The following is a 20,112-nucleotide window of genomic DNA, read 5'->3' on the forward strand; positions in this document are numbered from 1 at the left end:
CATTTATGACAGACTGAAATATCCATGAAAATACAACATTAAAACATTTGTGTGGCCGTCTTACCTTTAATCAAATATTAAAATACCTTTCCCATATTCATGCCTGGAATCTTGGAATATGATTTCAGTCACCCCTACAGTGGACCGTAACATTTCTTAATCTTGACATTAGTGGAATTTTGTTTACCTGCCCCATGCTCATTATTGTAGTGGCTCACATCTTCATTAATGCCAATACTTGTGTGCATCACGCAAGCCAGTGGAGATGCTGTAGGTTAATGTCAGTGGTTAGCTATCTAGCTAGTGTTGTAAGATAAGATAAGATAAGATAAGATAAGATAAGATATACCTTTATTGTCCCTGTGGGGAAATTTTTCCCGTCCAGCTGCAGTTTACAGGTGTAAACAGAAAAGAGAGAAACAAACAAGAAAGTACAGCAGCGACATACTTCACAGAAGTAAATATGTATATATGTATATAAACAAAAGTATATTAAAAATATATAAATACACACACACACACACTATATATATATATATATACACACCTATACACAAGAGAGATATAAACAGATTATATTGCACGGATAGGAATTTATTGCTCCATGTATCTTATTGCAGAGGTCCTGTTGGTTGTTTAGCAGTCTGATGGATGTTGGCAGGAATGAGTTCTTGTAGCGGTTCAGTCTGGTTCTGGGGGCCCTGAGTCTCCTGTCAGAAGGTAGGAGCTGGAACTCATGGTGTAAAATGTGAGTCGGGTCAGACACAGTTTTCTGTGCCAGTCTGGTGACGGACTGCTCATAAAGCAGCTGGAGGGGAGGATGATTCCTGACCCCTATAATCTTCACAGTGATCCGCACCAGACTGGCAATCTGTGACCTTGACTTCACGGTCAGGTTGCCGTACCGGGCCGCGATGCCGTATCTGATGATACTTTCCAGTGCAGCCCGGTAGAAGAGCAACATGACCCTCTGCTCCACTCCGCAGACCCTCAGTCTGCGTAGAAACGCTGTTGGAGTTTGGAGCAGAGGCAGAGGTACACGTTACCTTCAGCTGAGTGTGTTGTCAGCGTGGACCCCCAGACACCTGCATGAACCCACCTGACTGATGTGTTGGTTCTTAATGACGACTGGCTTGTGGTCCCCGACAGACTTTGGGTCAAATATCATCTCCACTGTCTTTCCCACATTCAGCACAAGATGATTTTGGTCACACCGCTGGACAAATTCCTCTATTTCTGAGAAATAGTCCAGTGGGCTACTGTCAGCATGCAGCAAGCTGACGACAGCTGGTTTATAATAAAGTTCTCTGAGTGTGTTGTTACACAGTCATTTGTGTACAATGTGAAGAGGACGTTACCAAAACATTTGTCCAGGATTCTGTCTAATATCTAATATTTCCGGGGCACAGGAAACGGGGTCAGTGATGTATAATAACAGATCGTCTGCATATAAGGACAAACACTGTTCAATACCACAACAACAGATGCCCTTAATCAGTGGGGATGCTTTCAGAGCTCTGGAGAGGGGTTCAATGGCTGTGCTGTATAAAAAGGGGCAAACGGGGGCAGCCCTGACAAGTTCCTCATGACAGGGGGAAACACTGACAATCTGGGTTATTGGTGCAGACGTGGAGAGGTATGGAGAAAAACCACTCAGGTGAATTTTTTGCCCCAAAACAATTCCTTTCAAGATGGCGACTACATTTACACTTTTGAATGTTTTTTCAGCATCTAATGAGAAAACTACCTCTGTAGAAATGTGGAATAAATAACATTCAGGAGACAACATACATTACAAACAGACTATGGCAGCCCTTCATAAAACCTCTGTGGTGGATACAGTATTCAGCTGCAGAGTTTTTACCTGTCAAGAAACATCGAACAACGAATCAGTAAACCTACACATGCTTTAAAAAAAATAGCATGTCACCTCCGAGGTTCTGTATTAGTTCTGCTAACAGTCAGAGAAGTTGTTTCTACTGGGTGACAGAGTGCTGCAAATATATTAATCATCTGGATCTCTGTACTCACCTCTGAATATAAGATCCACAAAAACATCTCATTTCTTACCCAAATTACATCATTATCCCTTTAATTACATGGATGAAGTGCACTTACTGTCCGAGCAGAGTGAGAACAGACCAGCGAGCTGATATCTCCGGGTTTGTTGTCTGTCTGTTGGTTTTTGTCTGTACTCGTCACAGAGTCTGGAAACAAAGACTGTGGCTGAATCCTTATTTGACCGTCTAAAGTTCATCTTCAGTCTCCTCCCATGGAAACATAAATTCAGGTGTGACATCATTTGCTGATCCCCAGAGGAGAAATTTGGGTGTTACAGTGGCAGAGAGACAGATAGAGAACTTATCAAATATATAATCAAATAGTCAAAAAATACAAATAAGACTAGAATGAGACAGAAACTACACATAAAAATTAAACTCAACACTCATGATTACAATAGTAAATAGGCAACAGCAGTACACATACATGGAGGTCAGAGCCAGGATAACAACCTGCACCTCCAGCTAATATAAGCTAATGCTAATGTTGGAACTGCACTTCCAGGATCTGTTCCAGAAGAAATGCTCATTCAAAATCAAAATTGTAACGACACTAGCATAGCACAGCTTTGGAACAGAGCCTTCTCAACAGCATGTCATGTGACTTGCTTCCTTTGTCGAGATAAGGTCAGTTTTATGGGTGTTTTAAAAAAAATGTCATATTTTTTTTAGGGGAGTCAAAGATGAATGTATCCAATCCCTACTTTCATCTTTGACTCTACCTCTTTACGTTCTACCCCCCTACCCGAACCAGGGTTTGCATCCCCACACCCCGCTTTGATTGGTGCAGTTGGTGAGAGGCAGGGGTAGACGATGGTAGTGTGGCAATCGGCAGTTACATGTGGCATCTAGCATTGTAGCAGCTAACAATAGCTAAAGTGGTGGTAGTATGATAGTATCTTAGCAGTTAGCATTGGCATCTAGCAGATAACATTAACAGTATAGGTGAATCTAGCTGTATTGTCTTCTTCTGTTCTTCTTAGCAGTTAGCATTTAGCATTAGCTAAATGGTAGCATCGGTACTGTATTGTCTTCTTCTGTTCTTCTTAGCAGTTAGCATTAGCATTAGCTAAATGGTAGCATCAGTACTGTATTGTCTTCTTCTGTTCTTCTTAGCAATTAGCGGTTAGCATTTAGCATTAGCTAAATGGTAGCATCGGAGCTGTATTGTCTTCTTCTGTTCTTCTTAGTGGTTAGCATTAGCATTAGTATTAGCTAAATGGTAGCATCGGTACTGTATTGTCTTCTGTTCTTCTTAGCGGTTAGCATTAGCATTAGCTAAATGGTAGCATCGGTACTATATTGTCTTCTGTTCTTCTTAGCGGTTAGCATTAGCTAAATGGTAGCATCGGTACTGTATTGTCTTCTTCTGTTCTTGTTAGCGGTTTGCATTAGCATTAGCATTAGCTAAATGGTAGCATCGGCACTGTATTGTCTTCTTCTGTTCTTCTTAATGTTAGCATTAGCATTAGCATTAGCTAAATGGTAGCATAGGTACTGGCCACTACCTGGAGCATCTCTGGGTCAATTGAACGTGGCAGTGCTGTTTGGATTGTGTAGGAGCAGTGTGAACTGGCACTGGGGGGGGGGTGACTCTGGGATGGCGGAGTTCACCGCCTAGCCCCCTGGAGTTGTCGTGGGACTAAGTAGGCGAAACACCATTGAAGGGAGGTTTCCACCTGATGACCCCCAGAGACGTGTTAGGAATCACTGCTCTTTGGCAGGTATAGAGGCAGATTAGAGCTCCAAGGTTCTTCACTGAGAATGAATCCTCTTTTTGAGCACAAGGATCTTTTAGTAGTTTAAATTAACTGTATTCAATGTTGATGTTCTTGAGAGGCCTTTAACACCATTTCCCATCAGCCCTCCACACTTTCATGGGTCCCTGAGTGAGGCGAGGGGTCACATTCAGTTCAGACGTGTTTGTAATAGCAGCAGAACTGAGAGAGGCTCAAACAAACAAAGCTGCTGAGTTGTTTTAAATAAGTTCATTACTGAACAGACTAATGAATATATCATCTGACAGAATTCTTGTTCACGAAGAAAGCATGTCACGATCAAGATCGTCCTCATAGTATGCTAGTTTCGTGTTCGCAAGGTAAGGTTATGTAATTCACATGCATGTGGGATGTGGGAAAAGTCGTCAGTCTGGGCTTTGTTGTGTGTTTGATGTGCCGAGACAAAGGTATGCAGGTGTGCCTGAGCTGCAGGTGAGCGAAGGGGTGGGTGGAGATAGACGTGGGAACCATTTGCACATTCCTTTGCACCATCTACGGTTAAAACAACTTTGGGTCCGCGTTACGTGCATTAGTCTAAATACCATGAGGCCTCAGTGTGGCTGCATGCACCAGACTGTGGCCCCATAACGTGACTGTGTGCACGAACCGTTCCAACCTGAATGGATACGGATGAAACTAAACTGCTATAACGTGAGGATCCGCAATACTGTGGAAATGTGGAAAACAAACTTCAGGAGCATTTGTCATTTTTGTTCAGACAAAGATGAAAGAAATACTGAATGAGGTCATGACTTCAGCTCTCTACTCACAAGTTTACCACAACATAACACCAATATGCTTTGACTGTTTTAAAGAAGACAATGTGTTCACGGGAATTTAAATCACTTCGTATTTTATTCTTATGACATTACAATGGCTCAGTCAGAATTTATGAATCAATACAAAGACAATTTATCTACATCGTGATAACAGATTAATCAACTGAGTCGTTCATCAATCAAACCCTCTTGTATCATTGTTTGTATCTTGTAAACTCAATGTGTTTGGGTTTTGGACTGTTGGTGGAAAACACAAGACAACTGAAGACATCACAATAAACAATCACAATTAATTCAATGGCAATCCTGCCAAATAATTATCGACCAGTGCATTTGTGCCCACTCTTATTGAAAAGATGTGAGATAGAAGTGCTCGTGTGAAGATGTGAAGAGGTTGGTGGTTTTCAGCTTTTCAAGATGGGCTCTGCTGTCCTACTTCATTAGGGAACTTGTCCAAGGAGGAGGAGCCCACATGGAATCTATAGCATTAATGGTGGCCACATTCCATCTTTGAGGACTTGAGGCTTGGGGCTTTTCCTGCTTTGACAAGTCAAAATGTCGGCTATGAAAAAGGACGATGCAGAGGCAGAGGAGTGTCTTGCCAGGGTGTGGGGTTTGACTCTGGTTTGGAGGTAGGAAGGAGCAGTTCCTGTCAGAACACCAGAACTGGATGTGAGCAGCAGCAGGGAGCGAGCGTCATGAATGGAGAAGTGGAGTGATGTGGGAAAATAAGAGGTTGGTGGTTGTGGAAGTGTTTTTTACATTTTCTTTACGAAATCCTCAATGTTACTTAACACAGAAGCAAATGATGTAATGATTCTGTAGGTTAACGTTAGTGGCTGCGGCAGGCAACAATTAACATAACTCTTCATATTACTAGAGCAAGTCCCAAACCCACAAACAGCAGCAGAATCGGTTGCCCTGGGCAACCTTGTGCCTCATGAAGCCCACTCTCAGTCACTTACAGTGTGAGCCTCACCAAGACCCGGCTGCCCTTTGCGGCCCCATGACAGAGTGACCGAGGCTTAAGAGGCAGCAGCGACGCCTGGTGAAGGTGCGGACACAGTGGATCCTTTGAGGGACTGTGTGTGTGTGTGTGTGTTTTGTGAGTGTTTGTGTGAGCGCATGTGTGTATATCTGGAAGTGGGATATTGTCTGTCATATTATGCTTTTATTCTCTCTGTTGTTGTATTCTTTTATCTTGTGAAGCACTTTGTGTTGCATTTTAAATGGATGAAAAGTGCTATATAAATAAAGTTTGATTTGATTTGACATCAAGTTTTCATTTCCTATGGAGAGCAGGAGAAGTTATCTCCAAGCTCCCTGTGTACGATACGAGATGGGCCTCGCTGTGTGGGACTAGACATTTGAAGGGAGACATACGCACACCTGCAAAAGAGCCAATAGGAACGCCCTCTCTTTCAAATGACCTGTGATTGGCCAAAGTCTCCCGTCATGGGAGACATTTTCAGAGAGCCAAGAGGAGTTGCAGAAGTCTAGTTTTCACTCAGACCACTTCAATTGCAGGATCCTGAAAGATTATTTGGGATTTTTTCCCCAATGACACCAAAAGAATCATGAATACAGAATCAACTCAAAAACTGTAGACCTTTTAAAGGGCTTCATGGCCAGGCTCCACATTAAATCTCAGGCAGGAATCTTTGACCAAGGGACCAAAAACCCTGCCCCACGAAGTGGACTGGCAAAAACATTCTATCCTTTCAAATCACCTACCAAATTGTATTTTGATTGAAAGGCTTTCCTTTTTAAATCATCTTATTCAATCTATTATCGGCCTCTAACGCTCTCTGTTAATGAGGTGTTGCCTTGGTTACAGGCGGGAAAATGAAGCTGGACCAGGGTTTGCGCTGCCATACAGATTCTCCCTCAGAAAGTCCAGCGTCTTCCTCCAGGCGTCTTCCTGAGCGTGAGAATGTGCCCCCGTCTCTCCGCCCCACAGAGCCACAACTGCAAAGACAACAGGAAGCTGAGACGTCTGTCAAACCTCAAGCCTGCAGTCCTGATTTCTGCATCTTAACCTCGATTATTCAGCGTCAGATTCAGTTTCTGTCATGTCTTCAGCTTCCAGGTCTGAAGGTGAACCTACCCTTCTGACGTAAGTTGACCGTTCTGAAGGCGCTGGCTCGGACGTGCGGCGAGTACGGAGGTTCGATCAGGTGGCCGGTGTTCGGATACGACAGGACAGTCAGCAGGTGGCTTTTCCCCGCCCCCTCCATCACGTCCTTCATCTGGACAACACAAAGTAAAAAAACTAATAATCATATATTCATATATCATAATCATATTTGTCAGATAATTTTATTTTTTTAATTTGCCCTCCTCCTGACATCTTTCAAAGTGTATAAATAAATTCAACCCTGTCTTTAATCTGGAAAACATCCTGAGAGTCGACTGAGTCTGACAGCCAGGAGCTAGAAAACTCTCAAAACTCCACATCCTCATGAGCTAACTAATTCAATAAATGTTGCTGTAGATTGAAAATAAAGAATGACACCATGTGAATATGTGACATCTTGCAAAACAACTAGCTCACATGAGCCAACATTTAAAAACAGAAGGCTCACAACAGTAAATCTAACATTCATTTAAAGGAAGTTTTAGGGTTCCTAAAGACAACGACAGGGATGAAACAGGTGCAGTACCTCCACCAGTCGTCACTCTCACATCATGTGTGGTCAACAGTCCTGCTGCTCGAATCACGTGACCTTGCGGGGGAGCTGGATTGCTGCATTGCGCAGCCTACCCCGAATATACAGAGATACTGAAGCCAACCATTTTCTGATATAAACTCCTGACCATGTCTGCAGAATCAGGTACAGACATTCTATTGCTCTTTTTTCACGTTTGTCCAGGCCAGATGCATTCGCACTTACTGGAAACACTGTGTTTGGTTTAGGCAGAGGAGGAGGAGCTGGAGTGGAGCTGAAGACTGGTTGGAAGCTCAATGTGGCCATAATTCTGCATTTATTTCTGCCTTATTGTAATTTACACGAGTGAGCTGTATAGAATTCACCCCCTTACAGTTGTCATGAACGGAAAGTTAGCTATTATGACAGTTTTTTGTACCAAGCTGTAAACATGTTTATTTCTGCTGTGCAGTTGTGAATTTAATATGAAGGTCTGGAGGGACCGACTCGCTTTTAGTGTCTCAAGTGGCCATTCGAGGAACTGCAGTTTTTGGCGCTTGTGTGTTTTAAACCCTGGAGGTTGCTGCTTGTTCGAAGTACAGCAAACAAAAGAGTTCCTCTCAAACACCTTTTGAAAAAATTAAGCACTTGCTGTGTGAGGAGTAACAACAGGAACGTAAAGCATTTCAGTCACTCTGTAAGTAAAGCTGAGTCCATCGGTCAACAGCCACCTCCAATGCTCCAGGACCTGAACAGTTTGGAACTCATCCGATCCGGAGTGATGTCCATAAGCTTTGAGTTTCAAACTAACTCGACTGTGTGCACACTATTTACAATTTTTGCAGGTGGTTTGGAGAGCTGAACGTCTACGGTCAGGGTCAGGGACTTCCACTCAACACTCGGTGCTGGCTTACAGCAGATGCTCAGAGTCTGCACAGTTATGGTGTGCAGCACGGCATCAAATCTAACCGAAACAGTGTTGTCATAACTGCTAAAACCGAGGAGGAAACAGCATTTTCTGCATCTTTCTCCATTCTGTGCAGCCCTGAATAAGGAATTTATTATTGCACAAATCGTTCTTTCATTTCCATATACCACCCATCTATTCATAAGATTGACTTATTTTTATTAATTTGCTTTTTAATTTAATACTGGACATTTTGGAAATCCACATATTCCCGTAACTATTCAATTTCCTCTCAGTTTCAGTCAAGTTTAATCCTGCAAACCTTTCGGCCGAGCTCGTCATTCACACCGGATGTTCACGTGTCAGTAAACTCACGTCCATTGCAGACTCGCAGGCGGGCCAGTTCTGATCGTCCTCACCGACAACCAGCAGCAGAGGACACTGGAGTCGTCCCACCTGCTCAGAGACAACCAGCAGCAGCATTCAGCACAGAAGCATTTATCTGTGGATTTCTGAGACGTTACTCCAAGCTCGAGAGCAAATCTACAAATACATCAGTTTTTTGTTAATTCAGCAGAAAATGAAAGAATATTAATTTATACACTTTGATGTTGAGTCTCCAATCAAACATGATTCCTAAAATCCAAAACATTTGTTAACGAGGACGACTGATTCAAAGAACATTAGACTCATCTGTTTTTGTTAGATATACTTTATTTATCCCAAGCTGGGAAACTGCAGTGCAGCAGCAGCATCACAGTGAAATAAGTGAAATAAGTGAAAAAAATTGTGAAATTGTTCAATAAAAGGTCTAATAAATAATTAAATCTTGAACAAATAAAATTCACAAACACATATAAATTAACTGAAGCAAATCAATATCTGAGAGCCGAGAGCAGCCGTGCTTCGATCACTTGAATTTAAGTATCTGATGAGTATCAGCTGGTTGCGTTTATCTGTCGACTTTGGAAACGTCCCTCATCTTTTGTTCATTTAAAAATAGAAGAAGAAACTCTGGTCACCCTGGGGGGTTAATGCATACCATGTAGCTTCTACATTCCCAGTTTCAGAATCAGTCTTATTCACCAAGTGTGTGTGCACATACAAGGAGCTTAATGTCGGTTTAAACTGCTCTCAATGTTACACACAGATCCAAGAACAACTGACAAGAAGATGGAAATCGGACAACGAAGGATGTATGTGCAGGGGTGCGCATCACTTTTTTCATCCGTTGAATGTTTAGATTTAAATTCAATGATGATGACATGCACATGTTAAAAAAACAATGTGTATTTAATCTACAACATGTATGATTTCACTTTTGAGACCAGAAACACAAAACTAAATAATAAGAATAAAAATCAACAATGGTACAAACTCTAGCAGGAGATACTCACGTCCACTTTGAGTGCAGGGTCAGTGGGGATGGGCAGCAGCAGATCTCTCCAGATCAGGTGGTTCTCCTCGTTGACGCGAGTCCTGTCCGAGTTTCTGATTGGACAACAAAAACACTGAAAAATTCTGACCAATGACGAGTCAACTCAGACTCAGCCAAAACCAAAACCCCACTCATGTCCGTTTGCCTCTTTATCTTTCTTTCAATAATAATAATAATAATAATGATACACACACACACACACACACACACACACACACACACACAGAAGAAATCATAAAGTAACTGACGGCAACTTACTGGTTGAAGAAACTCAGTATTTGTTCCACGGATCCATGAATCGGCTGCACGTGACTCCCACTAATACACACTGCACACCTGAGCTGAGACCACACACACACACGCACACACACACGCGCACACACACACACACACACGCACACACACACGCGCGCACACACACGCACACACACACGCACACATCCATGCACGCATGCACACATTTAGAATATAGGTTTTAAACAGGATCATCTTACAAAAAGTTTAATTTACTGTTCTCTGACACTTTCTTATTTAACTTATTGCGTGGAGTTATGGGGATCTACGTTTAAAAGCACAACTGAAAGAATTGTGTTACAGCAAAAACGAGCCGTACGCATCAGAAACAAAGCTGCTTATTATTATTATTATGACCGTACAAATCCATTATTTTGAAATGTTTAGAGCCTTGGTTTATTATAGAACAATGCAAATCATGTTTAAAGTAAAAAATAAAACACTACCAGACAGCGTGCGTACGTTTTTCAGAGTGTCTGAGAGTAAATATGAGTTGAGAGATGGAAGCAAATCTGTGTTACCAAAAGCTAAAAAAGAGGTTAAAAGAAGATGTGTTTCTTTTAAAGGGGTTCAGCTGTGGAACAGTGCTGATCTCAAACTCAAGCAATGTGCTTCTTTTGTTTTGTTCAAAAAATCATGATGTGGATTTATATTTAGTTTATGGCTGGAATTGAAAAAAGGGGAAAAGAGATATGTATGAGTATGTATGTACGGAAGCCGAGAACGGCCAGGTCCATATAATTTTTTTTACCATTTTGTCGTGATAACGAATTAAATGATTTGGTTCTCGGCTTCTGTATAGCCTACACACAGAGCCTCCAACAGGACGGCGGTTAATTTGATGACAAGGGAACACAGAGCCGAGGTGGATTTCTGGAGTTTGGCTCCGGACAACTCAGAGTCGGGTCAGGAGAGAGGAGTGCTCACAGAGCTAACATTAGCGCCGACGCTGCTAACTTTAAGTTAGCAGCGGCAGCTGCAGTTAGCTCTCAGTTTAGTCAGGAAGCTGCTGCAGTCAGTCCTCCAGGAATGGCCTCGGCATCGTAACGGTCTCTGTCATCGTCGCTGAAGGCTGTGTGTTGCTCCGGTCCGGAGTTATTCATTGTAAACGTGCTGTTTGTTAGGATGTCTTACTGTTAGCTGCTAATTTGGCCAGATGTTTGCACAAGCATACAATACTATCCAAATTGTCTAAAAAACAGCTGTCACAAAACAAAACTTGGCCGACGTGAGTGAACGCAGCACAGAGCAGCGGGAACAGCGCTCGTTAGGTCTGACAGCGAGGTTTGCTCTGCTAGTTACTGTGATTTAAACACAAGTTGTTGTTCATAATGTCTCGTTCATCATAAACAATCGATGCTTAGCCTGGCGGGGGGGCAAGAAAAGATGATCCATTCTGTGTAAAGCACTGGGGGAAACCCTGAACTTTAAATACAAAGGGGCATACTTCCTCTGATTATAGACACATTTGAAGTTGATCACTGTAATGCATTGTGCCGCACTAACCATAATGTAAACACACTCATCACATCACTGCTAATAAACACTTTATCAAGCTATACCGTGCTAAATAAGCACTAGCCTTCGTTAGGGATTTTTCTGTGTAGAAACCCCGAAATCAAGAACCAGTCTGTGCTGAGAACCAAACAATTTAATTCGTTATCACGGGAACACGGTAAAAAAATTGTACGGACCTGGCCGTTCTCGGCTTCTGTATGTTTGTATATATATATATATATATATATATATATATAGATTGTTTTGTTCGTTTTTTCTTCCCACTTGACACCATGGATTGTGTAGCTTAAGATGCATAGTAAGCTTTGCTTCTGCCTGAGCATTTTTCCGTCAAAATAGTTTTTTTTGGTTTTTTTTTTCTTTTGATGCTTTGAAGTGTATTTATGACTGAAATGAACTAAAAATCTGTGACAGAAACCTGACTGTCAGTGTCAGCTTAGAACTTCATGAGAGGCCATAACTGGAAGCAGAAATAAACCCAGAGCTTCTGTGTGCAGTTCAGCTTGGCTCAGCTACCAACAGGCAGTTACTGTCAGCAAGCTTTTAGCACCAACTATCGAACGAGGATGAGCAAGAGAACTGTGTTGAGTCACATTTCTGGTCTGACGACGTACTTACCTCTGTTTTAGACTGCTAGCTTCAACTAACCTTCATTAAAGTAGCGGAGCTTCATTAAGCTACGTGAAGATGAAGACCATAGCTTTCAGCTTCTTATCTTACCTTCATAACTTTAGAGTAAACAGCCATTCTAAGGGTAATACTGGTGCCAAAGGAAAGACCCAGCATGGCGATCCTGCTGCCGAGGACCTCAGGATGCTGCTCCAGGACTCTGTAGGCCGTCTGCAGCAGGAAAACATGTCAGAAAGCAAACTGTTAGAGCTGTAACACAGAGGCCAGGCTCTGAACACTTTGTGATGACGTTTTTTAAGTTTGAGTCTGCATTTAGTGAGAGGTTTCAAGACATGAAAGGAAACAAAAGGTTTGTTCTGCGCTGTTTAATGTGGAACCAGCTGATGCACGACGTATGAAATGATTGAGCTGCAAAGCAATGACGAGCTCAAAGGTGGGTACAAACACCTCCCTCTGCTTGAGTTCCATAAACTGGATGCACTTCAAGGAGACATGAAGTTTCCTTCTCTGTGGGATGACCGACTACTGTGGGCAGTTCTTTCTAAACTGACAAGACCAGACCATCATCATCTCGACCGTCTGCCACCAGACGCCTCGCTGATGTGATAAGGCAGTTCACATTAGAGCTACTGTGACATGTGTTCAGTAATTTGGTATGACCCTCAAAGGATTATATAAACATTTAAATAGGTTTCCCAGCCTTGCTCCACAGTGTGCTTCACAGCTGACCATGTAAGAGGAAAGCTGATAAGACTCAAGGAAGGCTACAGGCCCTGATAGTGTCAGCCAAAGCACGGTCAAAGTCTGCATCCCCCAGCTTTGCGGAGTGCTTAACCATATCTGCAGAATGAGTCTTCAGAGTGTCCCTCTGCTGTGGAAGACATCCTGCCTCGTGACAAAGTACCTGTGACCCCTGTTTCCATCCAGGGAATCATTGTGGACATCGTGGGGGACTCCAAATACCCGGGCGAGCACACTGACAATAACCTGGGCTGGGCTAAGAACACTGAAGCCCTCCACAAGAAGGGCGAGAGCCGTCTCTACTCTCTGAGGAAGCTGAAGCACATCTGCCAGACGATGCTGAGCGTGTTTTTACAATCTGTAGTCGCAGTGCTGTCAGGAATCAGGAATCAGGAATCATTTATTGTCATCACACAAGTTTCCAAGTGCAACGAAATTCTGTTCAGTTACACCGTCCCAGAGGACACAATGGCACAAAAGACAGTACAAATAATTGACATGGGAAGACAGGGACAGGAGAACCACGATGCAACCAGCAGGGCGGCGCCTCGCTTACTAGATGAAAAACAAATGAAAACAGGAGGGGAGGGAGAGGAGAGAGAAAAAAAAAGACTAATCTCAGACTGCGACCATTGGGGGGGGCACAGTGTGGGCTTGGTAAAAAAAAACACCTCAGCACAAGCAACATTTAAGACATCATAACAAGACTGTAACACCTGCACATGTGGGTGGGGGAAGGAAGTTCGGGGGGGGGGGAGTCACAGCACAGTCGCCCGGGGGAGGGCTGCAGCTCCTACAGGGCGCCGTCCTCAACCCTTGGCCTACTATGCCGCACGGGGGAAGGAGGGGGGTGAGGAGCCAAAGAAGGCGTTGAATTGAGGGTAAGGGTGAATGTCCCAGAACGAGGTGGGGTCGGAGCATCTTGTCTGCAGAAACATCCAGGAGAGTGGAGAGATAAGCGTCCTTGAGAAGGCCGCTTATGTCTGGGAGCCAATGGAGATAACAATTGTTTTGGGACGGGCCGACCTGGAATTTTTCTGTCTGCCCTTGAGTCTCTCTGGTCTCACGGTGGCTTGCTCCAAAATGTCCGAATTTGTGACCAATTCAGCCGAGCCGAGCCGACAGCTTCTCCAAGTTGTTATCCGACCGGCGAAGGAGCTCAGGAATTGCATCCAGTTTGCGATTGAGCTCACAAATCGCTTGAGTCTGAGTGCTGGCAGCCCTGCACATTCCCTCGATCAAGGCAAGCAGCTTGCCAATTTCCGCCAGCATCTTCCTTATTATGCAGTAGATCAGGTATCCGCCAAAGCCAAACAGCAGAAAGCCTAAGATCATAAATCCAATTGTGTATGCATCTTCAACATCCTCAACGGAAAGAACCGACAGACACACGATCCTCCCCTTCTCCCAGGAGTCCAACGTGTAGCCGGCTGCGAACGTTCCATCAGGGCAGGCGGGTTCTCCTTTACCCAACTTCATTGTGGAGAAAATATGGTCAATTGCATTGAGAGACCAGCTGACCAGATCCATCATTTTTGGATTTGGAGGAGAATGCAGAGAGAGGCTCCGAGATAGTTAGACAGAGACAGCACAGGACAAAGAGCAGTAGCAGGGTAGATAAGGGCAGGGAGGGAGCGAAAGAAAAAGCGTCCGCCTTCTTCGAGAGCCAGGAAAAGTCCTGTTTGCTCTTGTGTGTTGGGGCAGCAGTTTGAGGGTAGCACACGCCAACAGACTCCACAAACTGATCCGCAAGGCCAGTGACGCTGTGGGAGTGGAGCTGGACTCTCTGGCAGTAGTTTCATGAAGGAGGATGGCAGAATTCTGTGGATTCAAGCCATGACTGGTTTAACTGGTCGATCCTGCCTGTTTCTGCCTGCTGCTCTATACTGGTCATAATATCAAGGTGTTTACGAAATACTTGAGTTAGTTTGAGGTATCTGAATGAACATTGATTAGAAGCTTATTGGGTTCACCTCAAAGTAGTCATTGTCCACCATCTTCCCAGTTTCTATGGTGATTTTTGGTGTTATGTAGTCGAGGGCCAGGGAAGCGAAGCCGTGGGAGGCCAGCAGCGCTGCACGGTACTCCACCAACTTCCCTCCACCACCCCACAGATCCAAGAGTCCGGGGAAAGGTCCCAGTCCTTGAAACAAGTTAAAACACCAAGAACAGTTCAGTTTACACAACAATAGGGTCTATTTCAGATGTTCCTGCACTCTGAGATTACATTTGATAGAAACACTTTTGAGTCTTTCCAACAATCTCACACTCAAAACTTACTTATAGCGAGCTATACTGAAGTTAACTTTCATGGTGAATGGTAGTCCATTGGTCATTGCTCAGAATGTTCTTCCTCCAGACTCTCCTCTGGTCTTACCTGAGGGCAGGAACAGGGTTGCAGTAAGTCCGCCTTCTGTGATCGGGACCCTGCGGACGCCGGGCGCCATGTACCAGCGCTCCACCACTGTACTGGCCAGCGGCACCTGATCCATGAAGCCCTCAGTCTGGTGGCCTTGGTACACTGATATTGTGACCACCAAGGGAGTCTGGACATTCACCTTCCTCAACCTGAGGGATGAAGGAAAAGAGTCAACCCTGATACTAATAATTGATTCATCTGAACAGCTCCATCCTTGTTGGCCTACCTAAGGTCAGGTTTGCTGCCTGGAACTGGTCTGAGGCTCCACAGGAGACCCATCTGTTCAACCCCAGAATATGTCCCACCCAGACTGGTATCCTCTGAGACTGTAAAGTGAAAGACATGAAAAATGATTTCTCGTTTTGAAGTTCTTTCCACGCAGTGGCGTCATTTTATTAAATCATGTGTTTCTACATTTCACAAGCTTTTCGATACCTGTAAACATTTCAAAGTAAATGTTCGATGAATTTTCCAAGTTTAGGCATTGAACCATGTACCATTCACACTGCCAGTAGCATTGGTGGTGTAGTGAGCGAACGCCTCCCAGCTGTGCCCATCTTCACATTTGTGGAGAGAATGGATGGTCAGAGGGAAACCAGGTGGAGTGTTCTGGACCAGGACGATAAACTTCTCATCCACGAGTCCTCTGGACGGCTGGACGGACAGCTTCACACGACACTGACTCCTGTCCATCCTGAACTGAGCTGACAGATGAAATAACAGATATGTGAACACATGGAAAACAATAAATTAGAACTATCTGACTGGACAGATGCCATTAGCAGGAGAAATGTTTCTTTCATCATGATGCGAAATGGTGAATTCAGTTGACAAAACGGTGTTATCAGATGCTTAAAAACAGGGTACCAACTGTTATGACCCTGTGAAATGAATTCCTATGATTCCTAATGAATGAGTAAACAAGGAGCAGGTGGTGTCCCTTGAATGGCCCGGTTGCCTCGCCTGATTGCTGCCACACGATTGGTCAGGAGGAGGATCTCTGACCTCCAGCCTTTTCCACCTCCAGGAAATGCCAGCCCGTCGTAGCAGTGATCAGTAGCATCATTAAAATCCTACAGCAGTGTGTTCAGTGGAAACTGTCGTGAATGTTCTGTTAAAATCCTGTAAAAAGCAAAGCTGAGCAGGAGAAGGAGGGAGAACCAAGTTTTCTCCTGTTTCCTCATTATAGGAGGAAGGTTTATCTGTTGTTATTTCCCTTTTTGTTTATTATTATTTGTCCCTCTGAAGCAAATCAAACTGCTCCTATTTTGTAGTTCAAAGCTGCTCTTTGATGAAAGAGGTAGTCATACTTGTAAAACAGGGTTTTCTCTACATTGGACCATGTATTTATAGTCCAAGATGGCGCCGAGTGGCAGCCTGCTCCCACGGCTCTGACCGTTTCTTCTCTGTTTAAGTGTTTTCTTCTGTGTTTCTCGTCTTTTTTCCGTCACTAGTCTCGGTCGATCGTGCGTTCTCACGGATGTACAACTGGTGAGACTAGCTTTTTACTTTTTTACTTTCTTGTGGACTTTTACTTCCTCTTACTTTATTGATCCCAAACTAGGAAATTACTGCTCTGCATTTAACCCATCCATGATTGGAAACACACACACACACACGCAACATGCAGTGAAACACACAGGAGGAGTGGGCTCAAGGGCACATCAGCTGGCTAATGGAGGGGAATCCAACCTGTGACCTTCCGATCACAAGCCGCTTCTCCAACCTCGAGGCCATGGCTGCATGACAGTTGGCCTGTTCACGTCTGAGATAACTGGCCAATGAGACTCGGCCGCATGCAACCTCTGTACGGGGCAGACCCAGCCCAGGAAGATAAGTGTGAACCACACCTGGAAATCGAGGCTCCTTCTGACAGAGATCCTGTGAGAGCTCTGTCAGTCTGAGCCCAGCGCTGCCTTACTTTACCTCTGACCAAAATCAATTCTACATCTGTGAACTGAAGATGTCTTCAGCTTGTTCTTGGTCTTCCAACCAGAGAGTCGGGATAACAGTAGTAGGTCGTTGCTTTGCAGCTGAATGGTTTGGCGTTGTTGGTTATCGGGCACATCAGCTGGTTCCGTATTGAACAGCGTAGTATAGAAGTGCAGCTCCTTTTGCTAACCTTTTTGCATCCTGAAACCTCTTGCCAAATAGCTGAAGGAGGTTTGAACACTCACCAGCATATTTAGGTGTACAGCAGACTTGTTCTAGCAGCGTAGGCAAATGCAGTCTTATCTCTCTCCAGTTGCACTTCCTGCAGCTTTAATTTCGATTAATGAATGATTTCACATCTGAAAGCTGAGAGCTTGGAGGCTTGTTGGAGGTCTTGTGAAAGTTGATTGTTTGGAACCCAAACTCTGCAGAGAATTAACTATATCCAAGCGTATCTGTCCTGCAGCTCATCCGGTTCAGCAGGTTTCAGTCTGTAATGACATTTGACATTTCTTTTTCATGAAGCTTTAGAAGCTGCAGGAGCCTGACGGTCAGCTGTGAGAGCTTCCTCATCCAGTTCAGCACTTTTCCAGCCGTAATGAATCTTGAGATTGGCTTTTTTCATCACTAAACGAACTTCCCTTCAACAAAAAAATAATTGTTTGTCCATCGCTCTTGGAGGACGTGACACTCTGCATCTACTTGCATTGTGTTGACGGGCACCATCCTGCCCTGAAGTGAATATATGTTGCATTCAGGTGTCGTTCAGAAGAACGTTTTCTACTATTGCATGCTATTTTATTGCTGAAAAAAACAATTGCTTTTTTGTATTTATAAATTGCTTAATGGACAGGATCAAATTAATGTATACGTCGCGGGGGCTGGAGATTCCCCACCCCGTTACAGGGTGTGTATGTACAAGGTTCCACTTCCGCCCTCTTACGGGGACGCCTTCACTTTGTGCCAGGTTTTGCTGATTTGGTCATTTATTTCTGCTTCTACAGGTAACAGGACCATTGGAACAGGTGATAGTGTCATGATGGGGTGTGAAAGGGGCATCCTCAACAGGCTCAGCCAATCACAAGCAAGGATAGAACGAGGTTCACCACTTTGTAAAATGGGACATTACTACATGAGCAGCACCACTTCATAAAGATACTCCGATATGCATTCAGCAAAATGTACTTAAAGTATGAAAAGTAAACACACTGACTGGACAGAGCAGCCCCTTTAAGAGTGTATGTTTTTATATGTATCATATACTCGTAATACGATTACTGATGCAGTATTTCAGCACAGCTTGTTGAGGTGAGCTCACTTTTACTACATTAGACACTGTTTGGTCGTGTTGTGGAAAATGTTCCCGGTCTGCCTACAGAGAGCCAAACAAACCAGTCTGGAAAGTGTTTAATCTGTATAGAGAGGAGACACAGACACAGAACCACAGGGCAGCCAGCAGTTCAGAGCTGTGCTCCCTGATCAGATGTTTTCACCCCATTCTTATAGTCTGACATGCCTTTGGTCTTAACAGAACTGGTTTAACAGATGGCAACAGAAAAACAGTTGTCTGCAATAAAACTGGATGATGTCTTGTTCTCAGAGATTTACAGTAAGGTGTGATAACATCAGGTCATTCACTTTGGGGGTTAATTGCAGGTTACAACAACTAATCCACCAGGACATCCTCTGGTCAATATAACAGTAAAACATCTAAGATTACTAACTATATAAAATAGTAAAACAAAATAGAAGAGTATAGAAACATGTACAAATTCCATCACAGTAGTTTAATCTATAAACATGCAGAATACCTTATAAGTTGATCATATGAAATGTATGGAAATACATAACCAGTACCGTCACTATAGTTTTCAGACAAATGTACAAGTCGAAAGTACATTTCCTCATGACGCGAGGAGGAAAATGGAAATACTCAGGTGAAGTCCATGCACCTTACAACTCTGCATACAGTACTCGAGTAAAGCTTCTGTTGAGGACGAACGGCTGAAAAATACGTAAAATCGTGCGAACCTTTGGACTTTCCTCTGAATATAAGATCAAAGTCGACAAGTACGTTTCATGACCTTCCGCCAGATACACACTTCTACTTGTGTGAACAAAACTTACTGTCCGGACAGACCCGCAGCGTTACGGTCCTGGTGTTGAACTCGTCGGAGAGTCGGAACGGTTCTGCCCGCTCCAGGACACCGACCGACTGCTGAGGGGTACGCCACCGTCCGAAGCACCGCCGCGCCGGGTGGAGCTTCAGGCTCCTCCCACCAGAACATCACGGTGACTGGACACAAGGTGGCGGCATCGAGTAACCGACGCTCCAGATTCTGCTTGTGTACATGTCGAGGAAGGTCTTGCAAGGATCTCGTGAACAGTTTTTAAATGTGAAAGAAGTCACTATAGTTATGAATATAAAAACTCTTGGTGTTTGGAGTTAGAAATGAGCTCTTTAACGTGCCACGGAGACGGTTTAAGACCTCTGTTTCCACCAGCTCGCATAAAACACACAGGAAGCTCCCGCCACAATTCACAGCGCCCGAGTTGCATTGTGGGTAATGTAGGCACCCGGTCCGGAACAAGAAGGCACAAAAAAGATCTGCTGCATTGATTTTGATACTAAACCACTGGAGAACTGTTTCAGCGTGAATCAAACAGACTGACGTAGACATTTCTTCAGACTTTAGACACCACATTTCTTACTCATTTGAAAAACATCAAAACATTTTAAAAATAGTTTATTGGCTGTGACTGGAGCTTCTTATTTTATTATGTTTTATTACTGTGACTTACTAGTTGTGCACAATGAATTGGATCTTATTCTGTCTCATATTATTTGTGTTTGTATTAGTCATTATCAGGATAACAACTCCTCTTACTTTATTGATCCCATGCAGGGGAAATTATGTTGTTAGAGACTACAGTAATAAAGAATAAAGAAGGAGATGTGAAAAATGGA

General features: G+C 43.7%; 1 protein-coding gene across 1 annotated transcript; it reads right to left on the bottom strand.

Moving 5' to 3' along the window:
• Window positions 1-4,701: 4,701 nt before the first annotated feature.
• Window positions 4,702-19,377, bottom strand: LOC121608570 (peroxisomal succinyl-coenzyme A thioesterase-like). The gene is made up of 11 exons (XM_041939899.1): window positions 19,272-19,377; window positions 15,710-15,916; window positions 15,439-15,538; window positions 15,171-15,361; window positions 14,767-14,936; window positions 12,143-12,262; window positions 9,869-9,951; window positions 9,570-9,663; window positions 8,548-8,628; window positions 6,725-6,866; window positions 4,702-6,585 (listed from the first exon to the last, which is right to left on the bottom strand). The coding sequence occupies exons 2-11, from the start codon at window positions 15,903-15,905 to the stop codon at window positions 6,449-6,451; spliced, it is 1,314 nt and encodes a 437-aa protein (XP_041795833.1). The 5' UTR covers window positions 15,906-15,916; window positions 19,272-19,377; the 3' UTR covers window positions 4,702-6,448.
• Window positions 19,378-20,112: the final 735 nt, after the last annotated feature.

This window comes from Chelmon rostratus, chromosome 6 (assembly GCF_017976325.1).
Source record: "Chelmon rostratus isolate fCheRos1 chromosome 6, fCheRos1.pri, whole genome shotgun sequence".
Lineage (NCBI taxonomy): Eukaryota > Metazoa > Chordata > Actinopteri > Chaetodontiformes > Chaetodontidae > Chelmon > Chelmon rostratus.

Excerpts from the sequence above, each read along its gene's own strand:
- LOC121608570 (XM_041939899.1), bottom strand. The coding sequence starts at position 15,905 with ATGGACAGGAGTCAGTGTCGTGTGAAGCTGTCCGTCCAGCCGTCCAGA. Across the intron at positions 9,952-12,142 it reads TTTACTCTAAAGTTATGAAG|CTCAGGTGTGCAGTGTGTAT; the intron begins GTAAGATAAGAA and ends GTGTGGTCTCAG. Across the intron at positions 6,586-6,724 it reads GGTCAACTTACGTCAGAAGG|TTGTGGCTCTGTGGGGCGGA; the intron begins GTAGGTTCACCT and ends TTGTCTTTGCAG.